General features: G+C 39.3%; 1 protein-coding gene across 3 annotated transcripts; it reads left to right on the top strand.

Moving 5' to 3' along the window:
- Positions 1 to 232: 232 nt before the first annotated feature.
- Positions 233 to 23,823, top strand: faim2b (Fas apoptotic inhibitory molecule 2b). 3 transcript variants are annotated; one of them, XM_061875129.1, is made up of 12 exons: positions 233 to 386; positions 7,285 to 7,333; positions 7,423 to 7,490; positions 11,718 to 11,782; positions 11,911 to 11,964; positions 12,064 to 12,114; positions 15,753 to 15,792; positions 15,883 to 15,920; positions 15,989 to 16,076; positions 22,037 to 22,132; positions 22,250 to 22,303; positions 23,348 to 23,823. In XM_061875129.1, the coding sequence occupies exons 1-12, from the start codon at positions 372 to 374 to the stop codon at positions 23,474 to 23,476; spliced, it is 747 nt and encodes a 248-aa protein (XP_061731113.1). In that variant the 5' UTR covers positions 233 to 371; the 3' UTR covers positions 23,477 to 23,823. The 3 variants fall into 3 exon arrangements, with proteins under 3 accessions (XP_061731113.1, XP_061731111.1, XP_061731112.1); XM_061875127.1 differs by having other exon boundaries at positions 23,327 to 23,820; XM_061875128.1 differs by having other exon boundaries at positions 238 to 386; positions 7,288 to 7,333; positions 23,327 to 23,820.

Below are 23,823 nucleotides of genomic sequence, written 5' to 3' on the forward strand. Positions count from 1 at the left end.
TATTATACGTATATTTGCAGCTGTAACTTATCTATGTAAGTCATTGAAAGTGGATGGCGGCTTAAAGAGAGAAATAGCACAGATGTTTCATCAGCTGGATTGTACATTTAAGATTGTTCTCCAGGTTTCCTGGACTACCTGCACTTCGCCGGACCGACCTCATTAGGAAGAGGAGAGGTTGAGCTTTGGATCAGGGTTAGAGAGAGATTAACGGCATGGAGGGGACGTAAAGCTGCGGCGTAATCCTCACAGAGGAGACAAAATCAGAGCAACAACAAGTTTGCGAAGAAGACATATTCCGATTTTTCTCTCGTTTTGGCGTCAACAAGAGTTTAATTGTTATTTTTTCCTCTCCAAAACAAAGGGAAACCATGAAAAAGGAAAAGGTATGCTTTAATGTTGAACCTACCATTTTAGATCAATGATTGACGCTATATTTTGTTAATGTATATTAAGCCGTGTATTGCATTAATGTGCATTATTTACCTTGCTGTTTTTTTCACATGCAACCTGTAGGAATCTGCTTATAGGACTGAAGGATTGAGTTGCCGTTTTTTATTTAACAAAAATATTTTTTTTCTTAATTTTATGATGTCATGAAAACCCAAAGAAAAACTAAAGAAGTAAAGATACAGCTCCTGTGTCTGTTGCTGGCAGGCTAAGATATGTAGCGAAGCCTCTTTTACATCATCGTACACCATATTGTTAAATGAGCCGAGGTCAAGCTTTTAACACAAGTATAGGGAAGTTCTGATCAGAGTGAGATCGGCTGATACTGATCACTGATGCATTCATGGTGATATTGACAGCTTGACAAGATCAACACAATATTTCAACGAGTTTATTATCCTATTTAATTACATACAATTGTTTATCCATCCATCCATTTTGTACAGCTTATTCCCTTTGGGACGCGGGGGGCCCGGTTACAATTGGGCGGAAGGCGGAGTACACCCTGGACAAGTCGCCGCCTCATCGCAGGGCCTACAATTGTTTAATCAAAACAATGTCAAAAGTACACAATAACTAAACAAAAGCAGAAATACAATCTCCCACGCTTTTAAAATACGCCCGACACTGATTGTTATTTATTACTTCGGTACTCCTGTCTTGCTCTGTATATTGTACAATATTTTGTATTTTGTACTTCCATAGTGTTTTGTATATTGTACAGGATTGCTTATTCGTATTGGATAGTAGTCTGTTTATTTCAATTGCTAGTTTTTCCTTTTTACCTCTTATTTCATTTATTTCACCCCATATTTGTTCCCACTACCGCACCTTAAGTTGAAGTCTTTAATCTCGTTATATGCAAATATAATGACAATAAAGTCCATTCTATTCTAAAACATGTGGTTTAAAAGTTTGTAAACAATAACAAAAACATAAAAAATAAACATATAACCTGACTCTTGTATTGATCTGATATTGCACTGCATTCCAAATCTTTTATTCATTTTTTTGGCCTCAAGTGACACAGATCTGATTTTTTTTCTGCCAGTCCGAACAGTCCAAAGTGCTTCAAGTGAGCAAAGTCTTCCAATTTTCCGTGCATCACTTGTCAACAGTGCAGAAATAACATGGTTCGATGTAATATATGAATATATATTTTAATTAAAAAGAAATAGCGATTGTTGAAGGGCTGGAGTTGACGCTGCAGCGTGTTTGTTTAATTGTTAGGTACATTACATAAATTGTTTACGTAAGTGAGTTAAAAATAAAGCTCAAGTAGATCCCCGCTGGTGTCTGTGTCTCCTCTACTTAACAGCTATAAAAAGATTACAACCCTCCCAAATATATATCTATTCATACATTACATTACTTTTGCGGGCAGCTCGGTGGTACAGGGGTTAGTGCATGTGCCTCACAATACGAAAGTCCTGAGTTCAATCTCGGGCTGGGGATCTTTCTGTGTGGAGTTTGCATGTTCTTCCCGTGACTACGTGGAAATTCCTCCCACCTCCAAAGACACGCACCTGGGGATAGGTTGATAGACAACATTAAATTGTCAATGTGAGTGTGAATGTTATCTATCTGTGTTGGCCCTGCGATGAAGTGGCGACTTGTCCAGGGTGTACACCGCCTGCCGCCCGAATGCAGCTGAGATAAACACCCCAAAAAAAGACAATTTGTAGAAAATGGATGGATGGATATTACTTTTGTTTATTTTCACGTGGAAAAAACACACATTTTTAAAGTGTGACGACTTTAATTTAATTTTGTAGTAGTAGTAGCGACTTTCTTGTTCATTTGCGGAATCCGGTCAACTTTTCACTTTATCGAGCTGCGCATGCAAATGACGTCTAAGCCACATTGGGGCCACATTGAATAGAAAATACTGAAATTCCACGATATGATGAATTTGCAAACAACTAGAATTATGCACAAAGCAAACTACAATCTGCCACCCAAAAATGGACAACAATTCTTCTCAACAGAAGAGGAGAAATATCACCTTAGAGAAAAATGTACTTTAAAACATTTGTACGCACGTACAACACTTAAGACCTTCAGTATGTCAGTATGTGAAATTCAATTATGGAACGGATTAAGCAAAGAAATCAATCAATGTACTGATATAATCCACTTCAAGAAACTCTTCAAACTTAAAAGTGTTTACAAAGTACAAACCCCAAAACCAGTGAAATTGTCACGTTGTGTAAATTGTTAATAAAAACAAAATACAATAATATGCAAATCCTTTTCAACTTATATTCAAATGAACAGACTGCAAAGACAAGATACTTAATGTTCAAACTGGAAAACTTTGTTATTTTTTGCAAATATTTGCTCACTTGGAATTTGATGCCTGCAACATTTTTCAAACAAGCTGGCACAAGTGGCAAAAAAGACTGAGAAGGTTGAGGAATGGAATGCACATCAAACACTTATTTGGAACATCCCACAGGTGAACAGGCTAATTGTGAACAGGTGGAATTGATTAACGTGGACCCCGACTTAAACAAGTTGAAAAACTTATTGGGGTGTTACCATTTAGTGGTCAATTGTACGGAATATGTACTGAACTGTGCAATCTACTAATAAAAGTATCAATCAATCAAAATTAAAGTGGGTGCCATGACTGGGTACACAAGCAGCTTCAGTCATTCACCAACAAGGATGGGGCGAGGGTCAGAGGCCTAATACTGTACTGGGGCACACCTGGGGCACAAATAATTCATGTGAGCTTGCAAAGCGCGCAAGCAAAAACATTTTTAGCACTTATCATAAAAAATACATAAATAGTGCTTTAAACTATGAAATCAGATTATGTTGTATGGATCTTTGATTAACCACCTGAAATTAACTAATGCATTTGACCTACTTGTGCACTTTTTTACTCCAGACTTCTAAACTGCTACTGGTAAAAGCAAAAAGGAAGAGCAATGAATCTTTTTGAAATATATATTGCAGTAATCATCTGCAAATTTAACATCTGCAAAAGTAAAACAAAAAATAAAGCACCCCTACATCTCTGGGTTCTTTTATATTATTTAATTTCCATTCATGGCAATGTGGCTAATCCTATTTCAGATACACAAAACTATAAAATATACACAAAACAATAAAGCCACAGTAGTAGAATAAATGAACAACTGTTGTGTGTCTGTTCAGGGAATCATTTTCTGAGAAGTAAACTGTAACGTCTCGTTTTCATTTTTGCAAAGTGGTCAATCACTCTGGACAGACATGGAAATATTACAGTAACTGTTATACAGTTGACCAGTGGTTCCCAACTGCTGGGTCGTGACATAAAAGTGGATTGTGTGTCATTTTCAGTGAGTCGCAGTCATATGTGTGCATGAAAAAAAAAAGTTTAGGGAGAAAAAAATCAAATTGTGGCAACAAAATCAGATATTTTTAGCCATTTTTCTAGTGACAATTAGTGAGTATTTTAGCAAAAGGCAAACCGGCTAACAAGTTGGAGGAGGACTCAGGACAGACATGGAAATATATTTTTTTAAAATCTAAATTGGGAAACAAAACCCGATATTTTCAGCCATCTTTCTGAAAACAAATACAGAAATGTATTTTTTACTATTTTTTCTGGAAACAAAACCAGATGCTTTAGCTGTAGCCATTTTTCTTATGACAAAACAAGATTATTTTAGTCAAAGTCACACCGATTAACAAGCCAAGTCTACTGTGCTATTTTTCTGTGAAATAAACTTGAATGATTTAAAAATTTGGCTCACGACTTGATGATATGGAAAAATGTTTTTCTTCCTGAAGATAAACCATTTGAGAAGCACTCAGCTCACACATGCTTACCCCAAATCATCATTGATGCAGAACCAGCAGACAATAACCAACATTATGTTTCATGTTCATTAGAAATTCCCCCGACAGCTCGTACAGCAAATGAATATGTTTGTCTTGATACAAGGAATAACCTTAGCTAACTTAGCATCAACTTAAGACAATGATGTTGCTTAACTAGCTAGGACTTCACTTACATCTCTCATTCCTGCTGCTTCTTCCCTAGTGCTGGCGAATAACTTTCTGATATCCATCTAGGAGTTACAGTTTGAGTCAAATCAAAATCAAAATAATATCCATCCATCCATTTTCTACCGTTCATTCCCATCTTTGGGGTCGCGGGGGGCGCTGGCGCCTATCTCAGCTACAATCGGGCGGAAGGCGGGGTACACCCTGGACAAGTCGCCACCTCATCGCAGATCAAAATAATATAATTAACAAATTGTTGTTGGCTAACGTTACCTACCTCACGCAGTGATTCACATCCTTTTTCTCTCTCTCTCTCTCTCTCTCTCTCTCTCTCTCTCTCTCTCTCTCTCTCTCACTCCCTCTCTCTGTCTCTCTCTCTCAATGAAGTGTCGATCCACACATGGATAAATTACCATATTAATTAGCCATGTGCTCATCGTTACGTGGAGTGAATACAGTAGCAATCAATTACCATACTAAGTAGTATGTGCGCTGTTGTCTATGTTATGTAGACTTAAAACTCTGAAGCGTTTTTTTTTAATTGGTGAAAATTTTACTGGGGCACTGCAGATCAACAGTGGGGCACGTGCCCCAGTGAAATCTGTCTGGCAACGCCACTGGCGAGGTTCACCACTTTGTGAACCACTGTCAGTAAACACCTTTTGTCGCTACATCGCTTCGTTTTTCACAAAAATTGTCCGATACTGATTGTCGGCCGGTCGATGGACACATCTCTAGTCAAAAATCTTTAGTTCATAATTCGAATTCATGATAAGAATCGACTCTGAAAGGGACAAAGCGGTAATAAATGGATGGATGGATGAATATTAATTGATGATACCAAATCTTGCTCACTTGTAAATAAGCGTTGTTTATCCCAAAATACTAAATAGACCAAACACAAACTATAATGTGATACGTTGTGTGTTCACTAATGTTGTCATTTGTGTGGAATTTGTTGCTGATTTACCTCAAAGCGGTGTAGGCAAAGAAGAATGCATTACTTGACTGTCACCAGCAGAGGCACTGTTGTTCCAGTCTCCTTAGCGCTCTAAAATAGGGACGTTGTGTTACGTCAGGGGTCGGCAACCCAAAATGTTGAAAGAGCCATATTGGACCAAAAATACGAAAATAAATCTGTCTGGAGCAGCAAAAAATTAAAAGTCTTACATAAGTGTTATAATGAAGGCAACACATGGTGTCTATATTAGCTGTATTAGCCTACGATCAAAGGCTGACAGAAATGTTGTGTTTTAATTTTTATTCTACACATTTTTGCAACATTGGAAAACATTAGTAAAATGGAGGCTTCCCACAGGATGAGAAAACTTCTGGAAGTTACTGGCTGTGTGTGTGTGTGTGTGTGTGTGTGTGTGTCCAAGGTGCAGGAAACGGCAGGCTGTCTTCTTGTTGTGGATTTATTACAATCTTTGCAAGCTGGGTAATGTTTGCTGTTGTCTGGAACAACATGGCACACAAACAACCATTAGAAACTCAGCCAATATTACATACAAATAATGTGTCAGGAGACATGCAAATATAAAATAAATACACGGAGGACATGAGTTGAGGAAATTAAATGAGGTCAAATATACCTGCTAATGAGGCATAATGATGCAATATGTACATACAGCTAGCCTAAATAGCATGTTAGCATTGATTAGTTTGCGGTCATGGATTGACCAAATATTGTCAGGGATATTTGTTGTCGAACCCCAAGATGCAGAGATGGAGGCAGGCATTGGGTATGAAGACATGATTTGATATAAATAATAGAAGAAGAACAAACAAAAAGCACGCACGTGGGCGGAATAACAAACTAAGGGAGCTAGCACTGGGAGCTAGAAAAACAAAAAGGAACTTTAGCATGGAAGCTAGTGGAAAACAAACAGAAAAAAACTGGAAATAGCTAATGCTAACAGAAACAGCTTACCGCTACGACGACCAGGACAAAATGTAGCACGACAGGTAGCGCGACAAGAGTGACAAGTGGCAACGAGAATGCAATACAATGATCCAGCAACTGACACAAGACAAAGCAGGTACAAATAGGAGCAGGCTGATTGGCAACGGGTGTGGCCAGGTGCCAATCAGCCGCAGCTGAGGAGGAACACAGCACTCAGGGAACAAGACAGGAAGCTGACAAAATAAGAGCACTAAACAGGAACTAAAGACAGGAGATACTAAACACAGAGGAAACAGACAAATGCAGAGGAAAAAACTAAAACAGACAAACTGTCAGGGGAAAGCCTGACAAATATGCCTGATTAGCACTCCAGCAAATCAATAAAATCAACAAAGCTCACCTTTGTGCATTCACGAACAGCATGAAATGTTTGGTGGACAAAATTAGACAAAGAAGGAGTGGCATAAAACACATATTTCTGTGGCAGCGTGTGAGAAAGTTGTACATGTAAACAAACTACGGTGAGTTCAAGGATGGCTGAAATTAGTAGGACAAAACAGTGCTTGCCAAATACTCTCATCAGTGAAGCATGTTTAATATAAACAGTGGGATTTCTAACAATTAGGAAGGTTTGTGTCATGTTTGTCCTCCTACAGAAACCATATTAAAAAAAAAGTATATTTTTTCATGCCATTGTAGTCATTTCCATATATTGTTGAAAAAGCTCCAGAGAGCCACTAGGGCGGCGCTAAAGACCCCCGGGTCACGCCAATGCTGCGGTTTCTCTTCCAGGCAGCCTTATTTTGCTCAGTGTGAACTTATTAGTGAAATAAAAACAGGACCTCTGAACACTTACATTACGATCGGATGCTATTTGCATTTCAATTTTTTTTTTAAATGTAACAGTATCAGCACTTGTTTCATGTCAGCAGGTCAACATTCAGAATGAGCCGCCATCTTATCAGGAAGCGACTGCAGGTAAAACCTTGCACAAACCTCCATCATCAACATCCAAGTGTTTTGTCTCACGTGAAAACATCCCAACCATCGGCCTCTGATTTATTTAGGCTACGAGGAGATGCAGGCGCAGTTTTCCTGGGATGACCAGACCATCAGGCGGACCTTCATCAGGAAGGTACGACGCATACTTTTCATGCCATTCATCTGGCAATAACTGGGAAGAAATTACAGAATATGTTTCAAGCTCTGGCTTCTCCTCGGCATTATCGCCAGCCAAAACCTGGGTTGCACTGTACTTCTTTGTCGGGTAGACGCCGGACTATAACCGGAGGCAGTTATACATCCTGACTTTCACTTTTAAAAGGCCTAAAGAAATGAGATTTTCTTATTTAAACGGGAATAGCAGGTCCATTCTATGTGTCATACTTGATCATTTCGCGATATTGCCATATTTTTGCTGAAAGGATTTAGTAGAGAACATTGACGATAAAGTTCGCAACTTTTGGTCGCTAATAGAAAAGCCTTGCCTGTACCAGAAGTATGTGCACGTGACGTCACGAGTTGCAGGGCTCCACACATATTCACATTGTTTTTAATGGGAGCCACCAGCAGTAAAAGCAATTCGGACCGAGAAAGCGACAATTTCCCCATTAATTTGAGCGAGGATGAAAGTTTTGTGTATTAGGATATTGATAGTGAAGGAATAGAAAAAAAAAAGAAAGAAAAAAAAAAAAGCGACGGCTCTGGGCGACGGCAGTGTGAGCGTTTCAGATGTAATTAGACACATTCACTAGGTTAATTCTGGAAGGTCCCTTATCTGATTGTAGTGTTAATAGTGTTTTAGTGAGATTTAAAAGATTGTAAAGACATACCTCGAGGTCGGGTGGCTGCGGTGAACACGAAGTGTCTCAGAGAGAAGTAGAGGAGCCAAGCTTACAGCTGCCGCTGCTGCAGGACGACGAATAATCCAATGATTTCTCCGGTAAGATATATATCACAATTTCCCCATCCAAAAACATGCTGGTTGACGTAGAGAAAACATGTTCGCTTGACTGCTCTGCTTCACAACAAACAAAGAAACACCGGCTGCGTCTCGGTGCTAAAGACAGCTGCAATACACCGCTTTCCACCAACAGCATTGTTCTTTATAGTCTCCATTTTTAAATGAACATATTGCAAAAGATTCAGCAACACAGATGTCCAAAATACTGTGTAATTTTGCGGTTAAAGCAGACGACTTTTAGCCGCTAGTGGTGCAGCCGCTAATATTTCCTGACAGGCCGTGATGTGACGCGTACGCGTCATCATTCCGCGACGTTTTCAACAAGAAACTCGCGGGAAATTTAAAATTGAAATTTAGTAAACTAAAAAGGCCGTATTGGCATGTGTTGCAATGTTAATATTTCATCATTGATATATAAACTATCAGACTGCGTGGTCGGCAGTAGTGGGTTTCAGTAGGCCTTTAAAGGTCATATGTAATAATGTGGCCAGAAATGGTACTGCAATCACGGTCAAAATTCTGTAGTCCCCTCCCCCTCTCCCTGACTGAGGTTGCCAGATACACAGTGGAATCCAACTCCATCGACTGGGCTACTCCAAGGAACTTCAAACAACCACTGCCTCTTACTAGGGTTTGAGGTGCTTGGACCGTAATAGCTGAATAGACCAGCATTTTGTCAATAACCAATCTCTAACAAACACATTTTACACAGAAACTTTAAGGAAGAAGTATGTCATGCCTGCGTACAATATCACAACAAATGTGAAGTGAATTATATTTATATAGCGCTTTTCTCTAGTGACTCAAAGCGCTTTTACATAGTGAAACCAAATATCTAAGTTACAATTAAACCAGTGTGGGTGGCACTGGGAGCAGGTGGGTAAAGTGTCTTGCCCAAGGACACAATGGCAGTGACTAGGATGGCGGAAGCGGGGATCCAACCTGGAACTAGCGGGGTGTATAAAATAGTCAGGAAGTGTCATGGATACAAAGGATTCTGGGTATTTCTTGTGTTGCGTTTATGTTGTGTTACTGGGAGGATGTTCTCCCGAAATGTGTTTGTCAATCTTGTTTGGTGTGGCTTCACAACGTGGCGCATATTACTAAGAGTGTTAAAATTGTTTATATCAGAACCATTAGTGTACTCTGTCACCCAGTATGCCCTGCAGTCGTGTGCGTGTTACCTCGGAAGCCACACACACAACATGATGCTGGACTGATAAGCAGATCGTACATGTTGTAGTAGGCGACAAAGCCAAAGGCTTCATAGCACGCCCTAATACTTATTGTCTGGGTGACAGCCGGCAGTCATCTAGAGAGTGTTTGCGTCTCCTATTGTCTTCTTCGCTTTGTGACACGGGTCTTAAATGGCTCTTTGAATGGCAAAGGTTACCGATCCCAGAACCATGTTTATCAAATATTTCCGGATGGTTCAACTGCCACCCGCCCGAATCGAATTAAAATCTATTTTTTTCATCATGTCACCCGCCAGACCCGCGGTTTATCCGCCGTGGACGGGACCGCAAACCGCGCATCTCTATTATGGTCAGTGCTATCAGAAAACAAAGACTAAAACAAACTACAACCAACACTAGCAATGGTTATATTGGTGAAAATAAGTAGGGCATGCATACCAAAAACTAAGGAGGAGACGTTTTACCAAGGTATGCCTACAAGCTACTGTTTCAAACGTGTCAGATTGCCATATAACTCGGTACAAGAAGTCCACAATATGCAAACATGAATGAGGAATTATTTTATCATGTGATCTGGCTGTTTGCGTACGTTTCACATTGCCATGATGATTGGAACTAGAGATGTCCAATAATATCGGACTGCCGATATTATCGGCCGATAAATGCTTTAAAATGTGATATCGGAAATTATCGGTATCAAAAAGTAAAATGTATGACTTTTTAAAACACAGCTGAATGGAGTAGTACATGGACGTAGGGAAAAGGTACAGAGCACCAATAAACCTTAAAAGGCACTGCTCCTGCGTGCCAGCCCAATCACATAATATCGACGGCTTTTCACACACACAAGTGAATGCAACGCATACTTGGTCAACACCCATACAGGTCACACTGAGGGTGGACGTATAAACAAGTTTAACACTGTTACAAATAGTGCCACACTGTGAACCCACACCAAACAAGAATGACAAACACATTTCCGGAGAACATCCACAACGTAACAACATAAACACAACATAACAAATACCCAGAAACCATTGCAGCACTAACTCTTCCAGGAGGCTACAATATACGCCCCCGCTACCCTCTACCCCCCTGTCCCCTGCCCATCTCAACCTCCTCATGCTCTCTCGGGGAGAGCAAGTCCCAAATTCAAAGCTGCTGTTTTGAGGCATGTTAAAAAAAATAATGCACTTTGTGACTTCAACAATAAATATGGCAGTGCCATGTTGGCCTTTTTTTTCCATAACTTGAGTTGATTTATTTTCGAAAACCTTGTTACATTGTTTAATGCATCCAGCATGGCATCCCTACAAAATTAGGCATAATAATGTGGCAATTCCACAACTGTATATATCGGTATCAGTTGATATCGAAATCGGTAATTAAGGATATAGGAATATCGGATATCGGCAAAAAAGCCATTGTCGGACATCTCTAGCTGGAACCCATTTCCTCAGCCTATCAGCATATTGAGAACGAAATAGCCACTGACACTACCCATATCCACGTAGGTTTTACTTGTCGAAAATATATTTTGCCCTGTCAGATGGAAGACACATCAACATACAGTACAGGCTAACGGGCATTTATTTCCCCTGTTAGCCTATAGGTCGCTTTGTTAGACAAGATCATAGACTGTATTGGACAATAATACAAAATGTCCATTTCTTACAAGTAATAAGAAAACGTAAATGCCTAACTTACCTACTGTATCAAGGAGGATATTGGTAAGTTTGGCGTCGGATGAAAATTGCCTTCAATCGTCTCCATCTTTCAAAGGCATCCCCGATACAAATCCTTGTTTTGTTCCTGGATTTGTCATGAATAAGTTGAGAATCATAACAACGCCTTTCAGATTGACTAAGGTCTGACATGTTTAGTAACTTTACCAGTGGCAGTAGCCCGACGAAGGTGGCAACCTGGATGTGACACACTCACAGACTTTTTAATTGGTCAAACGGTTGGAGGGCGGGACATCAAAATGAAAACAATAATATGTCGGGGCTGTAAATCTCATTTTAAAATGAGCATATCCCGTCTGAATTACTGTTATAAAGGTATTGGAAAAGAACATGATATATTAATGCCTTTTGACATTTCAGGGCCATTTAATGATGACTTGACATGATATTATAAGATCTGGCGCCTCCGTACCTGACTGAAACTATGATTATCCAAACATGTTGCCTGTTTTCTGCAGGTCTATGCCATTCTCATGGTGCAGCTTCTTGTGACCGTGGCGATTGTCGCTCTCTTCACATTTTGGTAAGCACTAACTTCCCCGCATACTCACAACATGAGGTAATGATGCAGTGTCAAGTCTTCTGCCTTTGCAAAGATAACAATGACAGGCACATTAGTTCGGTCATGTTAATCTCCATTTGTTTTTGCAGTGCACCTGTACGCTTCTTCATTCAGACCCACCCCAGCCTGTACATGGCATCCTAGTGAGTGGATCACTTTGTTGTGTCTCGTCTCACACTACAGCAAAGACGTGGACTAAAATGTCCCATTTGATGCTCGTTTCTTTACACTTTGCTTCACAGTCTCACCTTCTTCGCCACTTACATCGCTTTGTCCTGCTGCGGAGACCTCAGGTACTGCTAATGAGTTTCTATCATTACATCAATATAACATTTTATGATAAAACATCAAATTAACAAAATCTAATATTTAGAAAAAAACACCTGTGTAAGATAAACATAAAGTAAAATAAAATAATTAAACAAAATATTTATATTTATAAAAAATAGCTAACAATTTTGTTCCATAAGACATAAAATTAACGTGATAAATTATCACAAATTAATTATAACAAACAATATTTACGATGAACTAATTGATTTACAGATATTTTTTTTCTCAAAACAATATAACTATTTTAAATACACTTTTAAATAACATTCATTATGTTTCCTGTATCATCCAATTATTATACCAGATTCCTAATACATTGTCAAATACACAATACAATATTTATAATCAAACATCACACAAACACCAGTATATTCTTATTAATAATATTATTAAAGGATTTCTGATAATACTAATAAAACAAATAATTACCTCGATAACATATTTATAATAAAACATCAAATTTGAGTGATAACATATTTAAAACCAAATTTACAAAATTTGCGTGATAAAATATCGAATGATTACATTTCTTAAACGGCAATGATTAGTAAAAAAAATCAAATTCACTTAAAATATTCAAAGTAAAACATTCTAAAATAAAAATCGAATTAAATCATTAAATATAATCCAACTGCTAATTAACACGATGAAATATAACATCAAATGGGAGTTAAAATATTCAGCATAAACGTCTGATTAACATAAATTTAAACTGAATTAAATTTTTATTAAAACATAAAATAAGTAACCTGCTAAAAAAAAAGGTGACACAATCATTTGATTAAAATATCTAATTGACATGATCAAATATTCAGAGTAAAAGATCAAACCAACATGATAATTTCCAAAATAAAAATATGATGAAACGATAGAACATTTCAAAGATTTCTTTTAAACAACATGATAAAATATTCATACAACCTCAAATTAAAGTGGTAAAATATACACAATAAACATCTGACTAACATTACATAATATCCAGACCATCCATTTTTCTACCGCTTATTCCCTTTGGGGTTGCGGGGGGCGCTGGTGCCTATCTCAGCTACAATCGGGCGGAAGGGGGCGTACACCCTGGACAAGTCGCCACCTCATTGCAGCATTAAATAATATTTACATGATATTTAAAGTCAAATATATAACAAAATATTTCTAATAAAACATCAAATAGTTAACCTGCGTAAATACAAAAAATAACATGACAAAATATTCAGATTACCGTATTTCCTTGAATTGCCGCAGGGCATATAGTATGAACTCGCTTCCCAAAATAATTAGCGCATGCTTAGTATTACCGCCTGGTCAAACTCGCGACGTCACGAGTGACACTTCCCCTGTCATCATTTTCAAAACGGAGGAGGCTGATTTAAATACCGGTAATTTGAAATTGCATAAAGGGAAGAAAATTAAGAGCTACTCAGTAGGATTTAAGGTCCAAGCTTACATCACACTCACATTTTTACTGCATACCTTTGGTAAGTGCCGGAGAGAGAAGAGGTTTTAAATTAATTAGTGTCAGACCTGGACATGGATTGTTTGTGCTCCTTCGACGCAGAGGGATTACAGGACGAGCCAGGCGTGAATTCAGGTACATGATTGTTTTTATTTATACTCAAAATACAAAAAAGGCAAAACAAAAAGCGCGCTCAATGGCGGATAATAATCTATACTAAAACTTAGATCAAAAACAGCACAATGGCTATACTATCTACAAACAAACAAAATATACTATCAAAGGCATAAATACAAACAAAAACTTACTTGGCGTGGATGAACCGAAAAGCATGGCATGAAGTATGAAAGGCAATGAAAGCAAAGTTCCCAGACTGATGAACAGAAAGAAAATTACTTAAATACTGGCTGTGGTAATCAGGAACAGGTGCTGGACTGAGGGCAGGGGCGTGACAAGGTGGGAACTAATGCGTTGACATGGTAACAAAAGCAAACCAGGAAGTGCAAAATGGAACAAGAGTCCAGAAAACAAAAATGAAGTGAAGTGAATTATATTTATATAGCGCTTTTCTCTAGTGACTCAAAGCGCTTTACATAACCCAATATCTAAGTTAAATTTTAAACCAGTGTGGGTGGCACTGGGAGCAGGTGGGTAAAGTGTCTTGCCCAAGGACACGGCAGTGACTAGAATGGCAGAAGCGGGAATCGAACTTGCAACCCTCAAGTTACTGGCACAGCCACTCTACCAACCGAGCTATGCCGCCCCAAAACAAAACATGATCAAACATAAAACTAGATTTACAGGCGTGACAATTAGCGCCCCGGCGGCAATTCAAGGAAATACAGTATATCCAATTAACATGATAAAGTACTGCAAAAAAAACAAATAAATTAATATTAAATATACAAACATTTAAATCAAAGTAAATGATTACATTAAAAATATTGTAATAAAATATCTAATTAAAATGACATTTTTGTTGGGTTTTATTAAGCATCAAATTGACTAAGAAATAAATAATAAAAAAGCAGATTCTTATGACAAAATATTCCTGATAAAACATGTAATCAAAATGGTAAATTATTAATGTATTGACATGAAATATGTTCAATGAAATAATATGATTGAAATGAAAAAAATTTTTCTATATCAAGTCAAGTCAGCTTTATTTGTCAATTTCTTTACATGTAAAGACATACAAAGGAAACGAAATTGAGTAGACTAAAAGAAAAGAAAACAACAGTAAAGTACAACGTGAATATGTCTACCTACTAAAGTGACCATATATATAGTTCCTGTTGTTTTTAAATAGGATATGGCTGTAAACAATGAGTGTTTCTTCAGTAGTGCAAATACTTATGATATAGCAGCAGATGTGTGCAATTTTGCATAGTCATTTTTTCTGTGGGTCTTGGGGTTTAGAGTTCAGGTTGTTCCGGGGATTGGGATTTCAAAGTCCTGACAGCCTGTTGGATCGGACTGAGGATTGAGGGGGTGGCGCGGGGAGGGAGAGAGAGTTCAGCAGCCTAACAGCCTGGTGGTGAAAGCTGTTGGTGAGTCTGGTGGTGCGAGAGTGGAGGCTCTTGTGTCTTCTTCCAGAGGGAAGGAGGCTGAACAGGTTGTGTGCGGGGTGGCTTGCGTCACTCACAATTGTGAGTGCTTTGCGGGTGAGGCGGGTGGTGTATAAGTCCTGAAGAGATGGGAGTGATGCACCAATGATTTTCCCAGCTGTTTTCACAGGTCTCTTCTGTTGTGTTGAGTGTAGCTCCCGCCCCACACAGTGATGCAGCTAGAAAGGATGCTTTCAATGGTGCCTCTGTAAAAAGTGGTCAGGATGGGTGGTGGAGCACTTGCCCGCTTTAGTTTTCGCAGGAAGTAAAGGCGCTTTTGGGCCTTCTTCACCGGTGATGCGGTGTTGGTAGTCCATGACAGGTCCTCACTGATGTGCACCCCCAGGAATTTGGTGCTCCTTACTCTCTCCACTGCAGTAGATAAGTAGCTGTCTGATTAAATGGGTAAGATGAAATATTTCTAATAATGATCGGATTAACACGATACAATTTTCCTATAAAATTGAATGATGACATTAAAATAGTAATATTGGATGATGGATTCATGGAGTTTTTTTCCCCCCACCTTCAACAGGAGACAAGTTCCTTGGAACATCATTTTGTTAGTTGTCTTTGTGAGTATGCCTTAAGTCACAATGTGTGTTGTTTTTTTCCCTGTAACCATCTTAATCAACTTTTGGTTCAACTCTTTCTTCCTCACGCAGACTCTGAGCATGGCTTTCATGATGGGCTTTGTGTCCAGGTGAGCCCACACAGGTGTCTACTTCCCCGCCGAATAAATATGCACCTTAACTTCTCCTTTTCCCCCAGCTTTTACAACACCAAGTCTGTGGTGCTGTGTTTGGGAATCACGGCCATCGTGTGTTTCTCCGTCACCGTCTTCAGCTTCCAGAGCAAAGTGAGAAGAAGCAGAAACATCTTAACTAGCGAGCAGACACCACACGGCACCAAAAATGGAGTAACTGTCCGTTATATAATGTGCTCAATCGACATTGTCACACATTTGGCACTGTTAACATACAGTACATCATATAAATGGGGTGTCCTCATCTGATATTGATATCACTCTGATATCAGCAAAACAAACAAGTATCGGCTTATTACGACACAAGCAGTTATGACTTAAAGGGGAACATTATCACCAGACCTATGTAAGCGTCAATATATACCTTGATGTTGCAGAAAAAAGACCATATGTTTTTTAACCGATTTCCGAACTCTAAAAGGGTGAATTTCGCGATTTAAACGCTTTTCATTTGATATCCTGTCGGAGCGATGACCTTTCACCCGTGACGTCACAACATGAAGCGATCCGCCATTTTCTCAATCTTATCCCATGCACCAAGTCAAATCAGCTCTGTTATTTTCCGTTTTTTTTCGACTGTTTTCCCGTACCTTGGAGACATCATGCCTCGTCGGTGTGTTGTCGGAGGTGTAACAACACGATCAGGGACGGATTCAAGTTGCACCAGTGGTCAAAAGATGCGAAAGTCCCTCGTTTGTTCCGCACACTTTACCGACGACAGCTAACCTACAACAGAGATGGCAAGAATGTGTGGATATCCTGCGACACTCAAAGCAGATGCATTCCCAACAATAAAGTCAACGAAATCTGCAATATTGGAAAATAGACCACCACTGAATCTGCCGGAGTGCGAGCTATTCAGGGACGACGGCAGTCTCTTCACGCAGATATGTTGGCTAAGACGTGATTTATGCCACTTCTTTTTCTGTCTCATTTTGTCAACCAAACTTTTAACGTAGTGCATGAATGCACAAAGTTGAGTTTTGTTGATGTTATTGACTTATGTGGAGTGTGCTAATCAGACATATTTGGTCACGGCATGACTGCAAGCTAATCAATGCTAACATGCTATTTAGGCTAGCTGTATGTACATATTGCATAATTATGCCTCATTTGTAGCTATATTTGCATCCAGTCTTTCCCTCCACCCACATTTAATGCCAAACAAACACATACCAATCATTGTTTAGAAGGCGATCGCCGAATTCGTCCTCGCTTCCTCCTGTCCCGCTGTCTGTCGTGATATGGCTCAATAGCTTCATTTTCTTCTTCAATTTAGTTTTCGCTACCTGCCTCCACACTCCAACCATTCGTTTCAATACATGCGTAATCTGTTGAATCCCTTACGCCGCTGAAATCCGAGTCTGAATCTGAGCTAATATCGCTATACCTTTCTGTGCTATCCGCCATGTTTGTTTCTGTGTAGTCATGCAGTGACGTCACAGGATAATGGACAGGTGGATATAACGACGGTTAAAATCAAGCACTTTGAAGCCGTTTTTCAGGATATTGCGTGCTAGGTAAAATTTTGAGAAAAACTTTGAAAAATAAAAATAAGCCACTTGGAACTGATTTTAATTGGTTTTAACCCTTCAGAAATTGTGATAATGTTCCCCTTTAAATGTCCTCCAATAAGCACACAGGGTTGTACTTTTCTTGTAAGGTAAAAGGTAAACATGGTAGGCTATACGCTACTAGGAGCTAGCAGCTACACAGCAGCTAAGCACGCAATAGCACACAAGCCAGACATACGCCATAAGTGTTCTTAAAGGCCTACTGAAACCCACTACTACCGACCACGCAGTCTGATAGTTTATATATCAATGATGAAATATTAACATTGCAACACATGCCAATATGGCTTTTTTAGTTTATTAATTGTAATTTTAAATTTCCCGTGGAGTTTCTTGTTGAAAACGTTGCGTGTTTGTGACGTCTCGGGTTGTAGCGGAGATATTAGCCCAGCACCACACATGGCTAAAAGTCATCTGTTTTCATCGCATAATTACACAGTAATTTGGACATCTGTGTTGCTGAATCTTTTGCAATTTGTTCAATTAATAATGGAGATTATAAAGAAGAATGCTGTTGGTGGAAAGCGGTGGATTGCAGCTGTCTTCAGCAACCAAGACACAGCCGGTGTTTCTTCGTTTGTAGTAAAGCTTTAACACAGAGCGGTCAAACGAACATGTTTTTTCTGCGTCAACCAGCAAGTTTTTGGATGGGAAAATTGTGATATTAAGTCAGCTCTTAACGGAGACTTCAGCGGATTATGCGACTTCCTCCTGCAGCTCAAAAAGGCAGCTGTGATCTTGGCTCCTCTCAGAGACACTGGCTTTCAGGTATGACTTTACAATCTCACTAAAACACTATTAAAACTAGGGCTATGAATCTTTAGTTGTCCCACGATTCGATTCAATATCGATTCTTGGGGTCACGATTCGATAATACATCAATTTTTTCGATTCGATTCGATTATCGATTCAAAAACGATATTTTTCCGATTCAAAACGATTCTGTATTCATTCAATACATAGGATTTCAGCAGGATCCACCCCAGTCTGCTGACATGCTAGCAGAGTAGTAGATTTAAAAAAAAAAAAAGGCTTTTTATAATTGTAAAGGACAATGTTTTATCAACTGATTGCAATAATGTACATTTGTTTTAACTATTAAACGAACCAAAAATATGACAAATTTTATCTTTGTGAAAACATTGGACACAGTTTTTTGTCAACCTTAAGAGATGCGATGCAAGTGTAAGCCACTGTGACACTATTGTTCTTTTTTTATTATTTTTATAAATGTCTGATGATAATGTCAGTGAGGGATTTTTAATCACTGCTATGCTGAATTATAATTAGTATTGATACTGTTGTTGATAATATTCATTTTTGTTTCATTACTTTTGGTTTGTTCTGTGTCGTGTTTGTGTCTTCTCAATTTCTCTTCTGAGTGTTGCTGGGTCAGGTTTGGTTTTGTAATTAGATTGCATTGTTGTGGTGTTGCTGTGTAGTGGTTTGTTGGATTGATAAAAATAAAAAAAATAAAAAAAATAATCGATTTTTTAAAAATGAGAATCTATTCTGAATCGCACAATGTAAACAATTCGATTCGTATTCGATTTGATTTTTTCCCACACCCCTAATTAAAACAATAAGCAGATAAGGGATCTTCCAGAATTATTCTAGTAAATGTGTCTAATTACATCTGAAACAGTCTCACTGCCGCCGCCTGGAGCCGTTGCTTTTTTTTTTGTGCTTCACTCTAACTTTTCTCATCCCCGAATCTTTCATCCTTGCTCAAATTAATTGGGAAATTGTCGCTTTCTCGGTCCGAATAGCTCTTGCTGCTGGAAGCTCACATTATAAACAACGTGAGGATGTGAGGAGCCCTCACAACGGTGACGTCACACGCACATCGTCTGCTACTTCCGGTACAGGCAAGACTTTTTTATTAGCGACCAAAAGTTGCAAACTTTCAAACTTTATATTCGATGTTCTCCACTAAATCCTTTCAGCAAAAATACGGCAATATTGCGAAATGATCAAGTATGACAAATAGAATGGATCTGCTATCCCCGTTTAAATAAGAAAATCTCATTTCAGTAGGCCTTTAATTGAACAATACAGCAGTCTAAAACACTGGTGTCAAACTCAAGGCCCGGGGCCGGATCTGGCCCGCCACGTCATTTTATGTGTGCTGTGAAAGCCTGGAAAAAAAGGGTTTTGCTAAAATTATTTATTTATTATTATTTTTTACTAAGTGCATTCATTTATTAAATAGTGACGGAAACACATGCATATTTTAATCTTTAATATTATCTGGATGGATGGATGATCATGCCAATTGCAAAAATATTTTTGTGCGATAAAAACAAATAGTTAAATATCTGCTTTTCACCTTTATTCATGATTTTAAAGCAAGTTATACATAAAACATTTGAATAATCAAATGCAAATGCATTTCGATTAATCATGAATAATCACAGGTTATTACCCGCATCCATAAGGTAAATTAATTTTTAAAAAGCGGCCATTTGAAAGCAATCATTACTGTGATGTGGCCCTCAATAAAAATGAGTTTGACACCGCTGGTCTAAAACAACACAATATAAACAAATATAAATTACTTACACACACCATCATCATCGGCGGTCACTCTAATGAGTATGACGATCCTCCAGGTAGGGGTGTACCCCTTTATGGAGGATGCTTGTGCGCGTTTTTGTTTAACGTGGGGAGACTGGTGCAACACACCATCCTTAACAGAATCGGGTCAGGGTCCAGTGAAATGGAGTCCAAGAGGACTGGTGACCCTGTTTCTGCTGCAGCCTTCTGCCGCCATTGAGGCCGTTGTTGTAGTTCCTAAATATACCATCTTCCGCCTGCTCCGCCGTTAAGGTCTTCACCGTATCCCTGGCTAGGGGGCAGTCAGGTACTAGGCCTTTGCCAAGGGCCACCTGGGGTGACAGTAGTAAAGGGGTTAACCTCCTAGGGCCCCAAGACCACATAGAGGAGCCTCCACTGCCGGATGCACTTTAACGTCATGCCCAGGAAAACACACACACAGTCTCAAAGGCAGAGGCGTGTCAGAAAGTATCCAGTAACAAACGTGTCCGCATCATTCAGCTTAATGACTCATGAGCTTCGCTTCATGATTTATTGTGGCCACTAGGTGTCGCCAAAACACAATTACCACTCCACTTTATCGGCCTACTGAAACCCACTACTACCCACCACGCAGTCTGATAGTTTATATATCAATGATGAAATATTAACATTGTAACACATGCCAATATGTCCTTTTTAGTTTACTAAATTCCAATTTTAAATTTCCTGCGAAGTCTGCTGTTGAAAACGTCGCGGAATGCTGACGTGTACGCGTGACGTCACGGACTGTTAGGAAATATTAGCGCTGCGCACACACACAGCTAAAAGTCGGCTGCTTTAACCGCATAATTACACAGTATTTTGGACATCTGTTTCTTAATTTTTGTGCAATTTTTTCAATTAATAATGGAGAAGTCAAAGTAGAAAGATGAAGTTGGGAAGCTTTAGCCTTTAGCCACACAAACACACGGTGATTCCTAGTTTAAAATTCCCGGAGGTGAAACTTTCCTATGGATCAGAGCGGTCAAGCGAACATGGATCCCTACCAAATGTCAACCAACAGTTTTCGGTGAGAAAATTGTGGTAAAAAGTCTCCACTTACCGGAGATCAGCTGAGCTTGTGCCGTCGACTTCCATCAGACACTGGCCTCAAGACACCCGTGGACACACCCTTCCGACTATCAGGTACTATTAAACTCACTAAAACACTAGCAACACAAAAGAAAGATAAGAGATTTCCAATAATTATCCTACTAAATGTGTCTAAAAACATCTGAATCCGTCCCAATGCAATGGTGTTTTTTTTTTAACTTGATTTTTTTTTTCTAATCTGTCGCTATCAATATCCTCAAACACGAATCTTTCAACCTCGCTCAAATTAATGGGGAAATTGTCGTTTTCTCGGTCCGAATAGCTCTTTTTGTTGGAGGCTCCCATTAAAAACAATGTGAGGACGTGAGGAGCCCTCAACGGGTGACGTCATCGTCTGCGACTTCCGGTAAAGGCAGGGCTTTTCTGTTAGCGACCAAAAGTTGCAAACTTTATCGTCGATGTTCTCTACTAAATACTTTCAGCAAAAATATGGCAATATCGCGAAATGATCATGTATGACACATAGAATGGACCTGCTATCCCTGTTTAAATAAGAAAATCTCATTTCAGTAGGCCTTTAACTTGAGGACGGGATAAGTCTATTGAAAAGGGTTAATAATAAATAGGTTAATGTTTTTCATGCTTACCACCGTTCTCAGTTGGAATCAATTCAATTGACTAAGCATTTTTTAACATTCCTCACTACAAAATGATGAATGTGCTAATATCGCATCAGATTGATATCGGTATCAGCCACTACTCCTCCGATATTGGCTTTGTATTGTATAAGCCGTACAACATGATTGTTATTATACACTTTAATAACGGAGCCTTTCCCGCCGTTTCCAGGTTGACGTGACTTCCTGTCAGGGCGTCCTGTTCTCACTGTGTGTGGTCATGTTGCTGTGCGCCATCATGCTGTCCATCGTCGTCCCTTTCGGATATGTGAGTCCCTCCTTTTCAGCAACGTCCAAATGCGAGTGTTCAGGCGCTCCCGTCTCGTAGGAGTTACTGCCCACAACTTCTTTCTGAACAGCGCTTCTGTACCATGTGGTCCCACAGGTTCCTTGGTTGCACGCCATTTATGCCGTTTTAGGAGCCATCCTCTTCACTCTGGTGAGAATGGCCACAACCTGATTGGCTGGTTTCAAAACACAAACCTCCGCCTCGGACTTCCTGGTCACTGACATTCTGCATATTTAACCTCTAAAGGCCTTAGTTGGCCACATGCGTGGACAGCACCTTTTAGCTATTATTTCAAAAATTGTGTACACTACTGAATTGGGGTCTTATGCTGACATATGGACACTTATACTGTTATCTGGTGGTGTCAGAAGAAAATAACATACAATAACATTTGGAAAAAACGTGTAAAAATAAAAATTAGCATGTCACTACACATGAAGTACACGTTTGTGTACTTATGGACTAAGTACATCATATAAAAGATGATTTTTAGTTTTTATTCTAATTAAGGTCCAATAAGCCCAAATAACAAAGAAAAATAAAAAAAATGCATGTAAACAAACAGGGCTTCATGGTGGTATAGGGATTAGTGCAACTGCCTCACAATACGAAGGTCCTGAGTAGTCAGGGTTCAATCCCGGGCTCGGGATCTTTTTGTGTGGAGTTTGCATGTTCTCCCCGTGAATGCGTGGGTTACCTCCGGGTACTCCGGCTTCCCCCCATCTCCAAAGACATGCACCTGGGGATAGGTTGATTGGCAACACTAAATTGGCCCTAGTGTGTGAATGTGAGTGTAGTCTGTCTATCTGTGTTGGCCCTGCGATGAGGTGGCGACTTGTCCAGGGTGTACCCCGCCTTCCGCCCTATTGTAGCTGAGATAGGCCCACGACCCCAAACGGAATAAGCGGTAGAAATGGATGAATGGATGTAAACAAACAGCTTGGGCCTTAAGAGGTTAAAGCACACACCCTGTGGACTAGTACTGAACACCAATTGTATGCAGAATTGGATATGTCAAAACACTCCAGTCCTCTAGGTGGCGAGCATGTGCAGACAACGTAGATTTGTTTATTGCTCCCACTTGACCGTAGCGATAAGTCCCAGGTGGAGGTAAAGCTAAATAGGAACTTTGTTTGTGGACATCCTGTTAAACCATCCGTCTGTCTTCTCAAGTTCCTGGCCTTCGACACTCAGATGCTGCTGGGGAACAAACGCTACGCCATCAGTCCCGAAGAGTACGTCTTCGCCACGCTCAGCATCTACCTGGACATCGTCTACCTCTTCAGCTTCCTGCTGCAGATCACAGGAGGAGGACGCGACTGAGGCCTGACTTCTCGACTTTTGCTTTCATTGACTTTTGACCCCTTTCTACCTTCTGGAAGTGTGTGTTTGTGTAAGTGTGTGTGTGTGTATGTGTGTGTGCGCGCGTGTGTGTCTGCCTTCTAGCAAACCACTGGGCTCTTGTCCTGGTTTAATTTAATTTTAGTTAACACATTTTGAAAAAATGTAGCTTATATAAGATACACAAATAATATTTAACGTTAATATTTTCTTGACAGAAATACTGTACATATATATTTAAATTGAAAATAATTATTAAAAAAAATAGTCACTACATTATTTACTATTACATATACACTGTATTTAACAATTGTGTGTAAATATATATA

The sequence above is a fragment of the Nerophis ophidion genome, linkage group LG16, assembly GCF_033978795.1.
Source record: "Nerophis ophidion isolate RoL-2023_Sa linkage group LG16, RoL_Noph_v1.0, whole genome shotgun sequence".
In the NCBI taxonomy this organism is placed as follows: domain Eukaryota; kingdom Metazoa; phylum Chordata; class Actinopteri; order Syngnathiformes; family Syngnathidae; genus Nerophis; species Nerophis ophidion.